This window comes from Lipophrys pholis (assembly GCF_963383615.2).
Source record: "Lipophrys pholis genome assembly, chromosome: 16".
In the NCBI taxonomy this organism is placed as follows: Eukaryota; Metazoa; Chordata; class Actinopteri; order Blenniiformes; family Blenniidae; genus Lipophrys; species Lipophrys pholis.
The window spans coordinates 19,302,843-19,312,011 of record NC_137634.1 but is presented as its reverse complement, the minus strand read 5'-3'; the positions used below and the strand labels follow the sequence as shown (position 1 = coordinate 19,312,011).

At 41.3% G+C, this 9,169-nt stretch overlaps 1 protein-coding gene across 3 annotated transcripts; it reads left to right on the top strand.

The window, feature by feature from the left end:
• Positions 1 to 1,935: 1,935 nt before the first annotated feature.
• Positions 1,936 to 7,969, top strand: yipf5 (Yip1 domain family, member 5). Of its 3 annotated transcripts, XM_080483246.1 has the most exons (8): positions 1,973 to 2,052; positions 3,265 to 3,313; positions 3,934 to 3,969; positions 5,078 to 5,195; positions 5,460 to 5,632; positions 6,086 to 6,231; positions 6,412 to 6,593; positions 6,777 to 7,969. In XM_080483246.1, the coding sequence occupies exons 4-8, from the start codon at positions 5,086 to 5,088 to the stop codon at positions 6,937 to 6,939; spliced, it is 774 nt and encodes a 257-aa protein (XP_080339372.1). In that variant the 5' UTR covers positions 1,973 to 2,052; positions 3,265 to 3,313; positions 3,934 to 3,969; positions 5,078 to 5,085; the 3' UTR covers positions 6,940 to 7,969. The 3 variants fall into 3 exon arrangements, with proteins under 3 accessions (XP_080339370.1, XP_080339372.1, XP_080339371.1); XM_080483245.1 differs by lacking the exon at positions 3,934 to 3,969 and having other exon boundaries at positions 1,991 to 2,052; XM_080483244.1 differs by lacking the exons at positions 3,265 to 3,313; positions 3,934 to 3,969 and having other exon boundaries at positions 1,936 to 2,052.
• The last annotated feature ends 1,200 nt before the right edge of the window (positions 7,970 to 9,169 follow it).

Below are 9,169 nucleotides of genomic sequence, written 5' to 3'. Positions count from 1 at the left end.
ATGACAGCATATGGCAACACATTGGCCTAAATTCAATTACCCTCTGTGGCACTTTTCAATTTCCTTTAATTAACTGGATTAAGAAGAAAGACACGTTCTTCAAGTATAAAAATGATTCAAAGTCTAAAGAAAGAGGCAGCGAATGGGGAAGCGGCTCGTTCCTGCCGACGATTTGTCGTACGTGTTTGCTGTATTGAAATGTGTGACATATTGAAATGATCTATGTCAGGACTGCAGAGCTATGCGTTTTGTTAGTGGTGGTGACGAGTCAGTGTTGTTTTTCTGGGTTGTTTGTGTTTTTTTTTTTTTGTCATTCCTCTATTTTCTCACACATCCAATTTTACAGGTATTAAGAGTTTATTTCCGCCCATCCTTCAGCATACACAAAGACTTCTGCTGTAAAACTGTCCTGGAGCAAGTAATTCAACACTAAATTCTGGGATCTTATTCAACAGGAAGTAAACTGTGACAGATGGTACCAGGCAAGTCAATTTCTTTTGTAACTTATGCGACCTTGGTGTGGCGAAGCAGCATCGACCGAATAGGCTGCTCCGTGTATTTCTGCCCTGAGACCCAAAAAAATCTGTCACAGTTTCTCGTCAAAGACAGAATACAGTGAGAATACCGCCCATGGATAATAAGAGCTCTTCTTCAAGTTTCCATGCATGCATTATATTTCCTATTTTTCTCTCTCTATAAAAGATTCTAGGACTCCAGGTGAGGAACAGAAACAGAGAAAAGTCTACTGAGTTAGTTCCCTTTCGCACGGCACCCATTAATTTATGGCCAAAATTCACATATTTTCCTGTAATGACTGCCAGGAGTGTTTCCAGTTCAGCACAAAGGCAGAAATAATCCAGTTTTAATAAGCCCTGCACACAAGATCAAGATAGTCGCTGTTACAGATTTTATGGGGGGACACTGGTTAATATGAAATTCCATCAGAATTTTTATCTATTTAGCCATGCCTTCGGGCTGTTTATCTTGTATACTGATTCTCTGTTGACTTTCAGAATATACATATAAAACAGTCCTGAATCAACATTTTTTTGACTCCGTTTTCCGGACAAATCCAGATCCGCTCCCCTCTGTTTGATTCTCATTTCCTACAGACCTTATTTCCGCTTAGCAGAGGTCATCAGCTCATCACTTTGCATTATCTGTCATCATCAAAAGGATGGATTCGCCTGCAGTATTTGGTGGCAGTGCAGTTCCCCTGCACAGGCAGAGTGATTGATCTGCTCCTGTTTCCTCCAAAGAAACATACTGCCTTTGTTCTTGCCAACAGCCCAGTCCCTGTCCTGTTAAATCTTCTTCTATCCTTTGTCTCTGTTATAGTTGCCATTAGACCTTGGTTTATGTCACACTGTAGATCAGAGCCTGAGAGTCAAACCCGGGGCAGGCAAACTGGGGCATTCATTTATTGAATGTACAGAGAGTTTCCCTTTTTGTTCAGGGTTTAATATGATATGTCTTTTCAAATATTATTAGTAATGCATAGATGTCCATATTTTAGGTGTTACAGTAATGTGAGATATTTTAGTACTATATTTGACTATATAATTTTTTGACGTGTTGAAGAAAAATTAATACTACAAAGAAGTGTCCATTAAACAATAATGTGAAAAGGAAATAAAAAAACTCCCCGAACATCTGAGGACTGCTGAAAGTTATTTACATTGCATTATAGATTGCAAGGTGACTTAATGATGCTATAAATACATTTGCTTTCCCTGGCCTTGTCGGTGGGATTTAGAGATTCACAACCAATAATTTTGATTGAGTAATTCAAATGAATATGGACACAATGTCACAATTTGGCCGTTTGGATGACACTTTCGTGGCCGAGATTATTAGCGTGGATTTATTCATCTGCATTCCCACCTTTTACCCGTAGAGGGCGCCGCAGTTTCTGGCTAATGATCATTTGTAAGTGTCCCTACTGGCTTGCCGTTAGCTCCGTTTTCCTCCGGAAGGTTTACCTCTCTCCCTGACACGTAGCAGCCGTAACCGAGTTGGCAGATCTCTGGGTAGATTTGTCAAACTTCTCAGGTAAGGACTCACGATCTGGTGGTTTCATAGTGTCAGAGTTATGACTGTCTGAGAAAAGGGAGAAAGGAAATCAAAAGACGCCACAGGCGGTGAGTGTAGCTGTTATACGTAGCAAGCTAACATACGAGCTCGGAGTTAACGGTACGGCTTAGCAACAACTGTATTTTCAAAACATTAGATGGGGGGTTTCTGATTTATATTGATGTCTAATCAAATCACAGTCATTATAATTGAATCAAAAGGTGGCTGCCGGTCTGCAGCACTTGGATTAGTTTTGTTTGTTGGGCTAACTACTTTAGCCACTTTAGCACCGCTGCTGTATTAAAACACTACGGAGGTCGCTAACGTTATCCCGAACAGGTGCTCCACTGAGCCGTCAGTAGTGCCCGTGTCCTCGGTGTTAGGGAATATTTATAAACGTGGTCAAATTACTTCATGGTGTTCGGTAAGCTGGGGTCACAATATTAGGTTCAATGAGAGCCCCCGCTGTTTCGGATTAGATGGTTTCCCTGTTGACTGGTGGCCGACTTCCTTTAGCGTCCTTCGCTGCTGCAACTAACAACTGGTGTTAAAATAAGACTCACAAAAGACATGAAACTCAGAAACTATATTGTAAATGGGGCTATAGGGCGTTTACCACGACTTCTACGGCTTTCTGTCGAGTCTTTAATTTTGGCTTTTACGAGCAGCAACCACGGACGCTAAAGGAAGTCTGTCACCAGTTTACCGGGAAGGCAGTTCATCCAAAACACCGCACTCCTGTTTAGTTTCACTTGTTTATTGTCTGACGTGTTACATGCGAAGCTGTAAGGTGTGAGATTTAAAAGAGGGGAAAAAATGGATATAGTCTTGGTGCAACATTGACTGGTATGACTGAATACTATAGAATATTGTATACCCTCACATTTATAACGATATATTTACTGGTTTTGTATTCCATCAATGAACTAAAGATAAATGTTTTCCTCTTAACTCTCTCTTTCCTGTGGATGTGTATCCACAACCTGGGAGACTGAAATGTTAACAAAAAATTGCTAAAACTTTCTACATTTTGAGATATGTGGCAAAATACGACCAGTGGCCAGTTCACAAACTGCTGTTGTTGACATGTCATGAAATATTCTAAGTTTTTGTTATTTCATTTACCAAGAGACCTGAACTGAGTCTGAGGTCTGTCCTCCATTGACACTGAACACTCTCCCCTTTGACCAGGAACATTGGAGGAGAAGCAGACCCAGCCACTGTGGATCATTTTCAACATGTACAAAAGACACGTTCACAACTAAATAACCATAGACAAGCCACAGCCTCAGAATTAGATCTGCATCACAGTTTATGTATGTCAAATTAATTATGCAAGCTCACATTGACCTCAATAAGCCTCCATATGAAAAACATATGATCTCCAAGGTCTCTGTTTATCAGTTTTCTCGACATCACAATGTTGTCTATAATATTGCCAGTTAATGTTGATAAATGTATACTTTCTTGCAAATTTCAAAATTATGTTGTGGACTTTTTGTGTCTTTTGCATTATGGCCATAGCACATTTTCATGTTTTTATGATACTACAGCATCATTATCATAGACGTTCAGCGACTCTATGTTAAAGAAGTTATGACACTATGCACAGTTTTGGGTGTGTGTGTGTTGGTTAGTCTGGATTTTCTCTAGATATTCTGCCTTCCAAAAAAATATGCATGCAACGTTAATTATTGCAAATGTGAGTGTATGGTTGTCTGTCTTTGTGCTGGCCCTGTGATGGACTGGCATCTGCTCCAGGGCTTCACGACTCTGAACAGGATAAAGTCATCTTGAAGATGGATGGATGATATGATATTCCATCCATCCATCTTCTGTATCTCTTATGGACGGTCACAGGGAGCTGGAGCTGATCCCAGAATACTATGGGCGAGGGTAGGATACCTAATAACTCTTTTAAACAGTGGCACATTTGAAAGGGAAATGCATTTGTGGGATTAACAGCAAACTTGTGTATGTGTGTGGCACTCATGAAAAGGTTGCCAATTCAAAGCAACTTCTCTTTGCTGCTGTTAGTATTGAGTGATTAAAGTAAAAAAAATAAAAACATATGGGCAATTTAACATTTTATTTACCAAAATAAATTACCTGAGGATCGTGTAAAAGGACCATGTGCTGTCAGGAGTCTTCACCTGACGTAGACAGAATCTGGACAATAACAATAATGTGTTGCCAACAGCAGCACGATTTTGGCCCGATGGTGAAAGGGCAGTCAAGGCAGGGCCTCTGGCAGCCTTCAGACTGCAGATTGGCTGCATGTAGTCATGTCTAGGCAGAGAGCTACTCTGCAGAGCTGTGGAAGACTCTTTGTGGGGCACCCACTTCGCTTGGTCTTTCAGCTTGCAAATGGTACTGGGTCTTACATCAAAGAATGCTGCAACTCTTGTTTATGTGGAAGTTCTCCAATCACAGGGGCCCTATCTAGATTAGTTATTTGATTCATAAAGCACACTCAACTAGACTAGACCACAGCTTTTGGACCCATACCCCATGGTATCAGAAACTTAAAGTAAGAATTATAAAACAAAGAAGATTTCACCTTTTTTTTTTCTCATTCTCATCAATGCTCACCATCCCTCAAATGCATGTTCTGTACAAATGTGGCGCCATTTGAAAAGGAAACTAGTCGGGCTTTCCGGTGATTTAAGTGTTACGTTCAAATACATTGTCGTGATGAGAAAAAAAGACCAAACATTTCTTTCCATATATTTCCTACTTTTTGTCCATAGACTACACCAGGGTTGTCAAACATAAGGCCCGTGGACCAAAGCTGGCCTGCAAGCAGCGCCAAGCTGGCTGTTATGGCACTGCTTTACCTGCTTTAAATTGGGCTGTATGTGGTACCTGAACTAAAATGTGTGTTAACATCTCAGGTCTATGCACACTTTAGTTGCGGTATGAAATCTTCTCAGGCCTGAACGTTGTGCAACGCTTAAAAAAAAAAAAAAAAACACGCTCCTGTCTCTGTCCCTGTTGCTTTCAGAGTAAGAGATGTCGGGGTTTGACAACTTCAACACAGACTTTTACCAGTCCAGCTACAGTGTTGATGACCAAGGCCAGGCAGGCTATGGCTACAGCAATGCTGAAAACACCTACAACAAGTAAGTCAAAACAAAAACTGGTCTTACAAGGGTGTAAATGCTGTTTTAACACATTCAAATGTAAAAGTGCTCTTTCAGGTAATTTCTCTTTGTTGAAGGTTTTCTTATAAATGTTCTTTATGAGTAATGGGCGGGAGCAAAATTGCATGTTGTATTGAGAGGTATCTAGTACACAGGGGGGTAAAGTTTGTTGTCAAGAAGCAGTCTCTTATTGGGATTTAATTTGTGATGCATTTCTGATCTTCCTGATGATGTGTGTCCCAGGCAATATGGTCAGTACGATTACTCCCAGCCAATGGGCTACTCCTCCCCGGGAGTGATGCAGCCACAGCAGCCGTACACGGGGCAGATCTTCCAACCTGCACAGACGTACGCTTCGTCTCCGTCACAATCTATGTACAGTAGCAGCTTTGAAGATGAGCCTCCACTTTTGGAAGGTGCGTGAAATATAACAACTTTCATATATCTCTTTACTTTCAGAATGTTTGTTTTTTTTGTTTTTTCTTTTCCCTCGGAATTGCTTTAAATAGGCCAGTAGTTTATTTTAATGGAAGCGTTCATGCTCTTCCGGAGATCGGTCAGTTGTATCACTTCTGGGACGTCGGCCCAAAAACTGTGTTCTCTCGCGTGAAATTGAAATTTCAGTCACCTGTTAAAGTTGCTCTCACAATGCCAAAGAAAAAAGAATCAACAGATCCAGTTGTTGGTACGTCTTACGTACTCTTGGAGACATAAGATGATTTTCATTCGCATATGGTTTTCCGCTTAAACCTATTGCTTCTAACTTGTAATTTTAGGTTTAGAGATGTCAACAGAGCAGCTCACTGTGTCAAAAACTGCAGTAAGACCTTCGGTGCTTCAATGGTTTTGTTTTATCTGGCCACGCTCAGAATTGGGAATCAACTTTGACCACATCTGGCAGAAGACCCTGACGGTGCTCCATCCCATGAAAGTCGCAGACGGCAGCATTATGAATGAGACGGACCTGGCTGGCCCCATGGTCTTCTGTTTGGCTTTTGGAGCCACTCTTCTCCTGGTAAATCCATTTTATTCTGCTATACCAAAACCCCCATCATGGGACAAACATTTTAAAATAGAGTAAACAAACCTGCATTTGACTCATTTCGAAGCACAGCGTTGACGTTTCGCAGCTTTCAAACCTGTGACGACCGTGCGCAGTGGTGCACAAAGCAATATGCGTCTTCTCTTTGTTTAGTCAGGAAAGATCCAGTTTGGTTACATCTACGGTATCAGTTCCATCGGCTGCCTTGGCATGTACTGCCTACTCAACCTGATGAGCATGACGGGCGTCTCCTTTGGCTGCGTGGCCAGCGTGCTGGGATACTGTCTCCTCCCTATGATCCTTCTGTCCAGTTTTGGGGTCGTCTTCTCTTTACAGTGAGTAAAAACACGCACAGAAAGACAGACGGACTCAGCCCATTGTATCGACAGCAAAGGTTTTTCCCTAATGCATCCACCAACCAATAACTGATCTCCACTGAGTTCAACAAAGTGTTCAAACATCAACTAGTTGAACTCGTCACATGTTAATTCCCCCGTTTGCTTCTCGTCCTGTTTCAGGGGCATGTTGGGAATCATAATAACGGCAGCAATCATTGGCTGGTGCAGCTTCTCGGCCTCCAAGATCTTCATCTCAGCGTTGGCAATGGACGGGCAGCAGCTGCTGGTTGCGTACCCCTGTGCTCTCCTCTATGGGGTCTTCGCGCTCATTTCTGTCTTCTGAGAGAGAAAAAAAACGAGAAAAAAAACTTGAGCAACAGTTTTAAATACCTTTCTCCTCACATGCTTTTCAGTATAATTAGTGTAATTGTTGACTAATTATACTGTAACTGCAAACGAATCGGAGTTCCCTTTGAGAGTGGCACCACTGTTTGTTTTTGTTTTTATTAATCCGATAAGCCCCGTTCATCCCACTGCATTTCAACTTGGTCATGTACAAGCTGGAGTGTATCGTCTCACTCACGACACCTGCAGACCTCACTCCCTCGGTGCATCTTAAAGGAGAGGACTGTCGTCCAAACCCAAGAGGAGAATCTCTCCTGTCAGCCATGTTTGAGTGCCGGGTGACGTCCAGTGATTTTTAAGGACATGAGGCGTGAAGGAAATGACAGTTTACACAGTGGACACTCGGGGAGGCAAATTAATTTGGACACAAGCATGAAAAGTAGTTTTTTTTCCTTCTTCTTCTTCGTCAAGATAATCCATCGCGGAGCCAATGAAAACGCCATGTCTAACAAGTTTCACAAAAAACTTGCCAGCCCCCCCCCCCCCCCTCCCCTTTTTTTTTTGGCAATCCCTCGTAGATTCTGCAGCAACAAGACGAGAAACGCCCACGTTGACGCTGCACAAGGCTCCAGTCACTCCCTCCTGCTTCTCTCCCCGTCACCCACTTCAACATAAACACAGCTGCTCTGCTTTATCTTATGTATTTTAGAATATTCTTTTGAGGTAAGACTAAGTTCTTTGATGCCTTTCAGGAAGACACAACTACCGTTTGCACAAAAGCATTTTTTTTCTCATTTGCGAAACCAAAAAAAAAAAAAAAAACCCCAGAAAAAAGGATTGGATATTGAAAGTCGAACATGGTGTGAGATACTGTATGTGTACAGACGTGTCTCCCTTAAGTTTTTGTAATTTCACGTATCCCTTTATGTTTCCTGAAACATGTTTTAGTGGCGACTCACTTTGTATGCTTTGATGTGTCATCTGTTAGTCATGTCTTCTCATGCACATTAAAGTTGTTTTTGAAGGTGTCCCGCCTTGTGATTACGCGGTACCTGCAGTCACGTCGATAGTTGTCGGGATTTGTTAGGGGTTTTTTATTAAGCAAGTCTGAAACGGTGATTTTTTTTTTCTGTGGTGTGTGTGTGGGTGAATAGGCTTTTGGTCAGGCGATGGAGGAAAAGTCAGGACACACTGAAAGAAACCATTTGTACGGTTTACACTTCACAACTACAAGATTATATTAGAGTCACAAGATGTGATTCTAGAAGCAGTGGCTCGGGCTTGTTTTTTTTTTTAATGGGGCTGTTGTTCCAAATTCATGAGATTTGGCACAAAATGTAATTTTCACATCTGAATTTAACATAATGTAGATGCTGAAATTCACCAGTGTCAGTAATGTGCTTCTCTCAGCAAGTTGGATTTCTGGTACAAAGAAAATGTGTCTCCGAAGTCTGAAGTTTTTAAATATACTTGGGATATATTCAGCTTACACAAAAAGTTGTTTGCACAATTCGTTTACATACTCGACACAATACAGTAACTGTAAGCCCCCAAATAAAACACGTTAATCTTTTCACTGGTTGGATAAGATCTGACAAAGCGGAACTCCAACCACATTTGTTTAAAGGATTATTAAATATGCAAGAATTCATATTGAAATAGGTTTTTTTTTTTATGAAATGCAAACCCAAATTTCTTTCTTCGCCCTCCTGGGTTTTCTTTGCTCCAACATACACAGACGACATGCACACAGGGACTCCTTAAATAGATGATAACCCACTTATGAAGAATGAATAATTCAAAAATGAAAACCTTTCCTTCCTTTTTCTCGTCTGAACTGAACATCAAGGACGTACTTTGCGTTTCACGCCGACCTCACAGTGTGTTTATAAATACATTTTGTACATATGTCAACCATTTTGTATGGCATTTTAAATATCTACATGTATTTTGGTGTCACGCTGATACTTTTTGACTTTGAAAGTATCCCCCTTTCATGTAGATGTATTTAGTTTGTCTCTAAATAAAAGATTGCTGGCACTGGGAATACCGGTAGTTCTTCGGCCTGTGGTGTGTGCACAAATACTGGTTAGTGTCTCCACACGTTTCAGATTATGTCTCTGCTCAGCGCAGGGGATGTCAGCAGTGTTATGGGTGTGGCGGGAGAGAGAGAGAGGTTGAAACTCACTGAACCTTAAGTGCATGTACAGTATTTGGTTTCAGGCGGT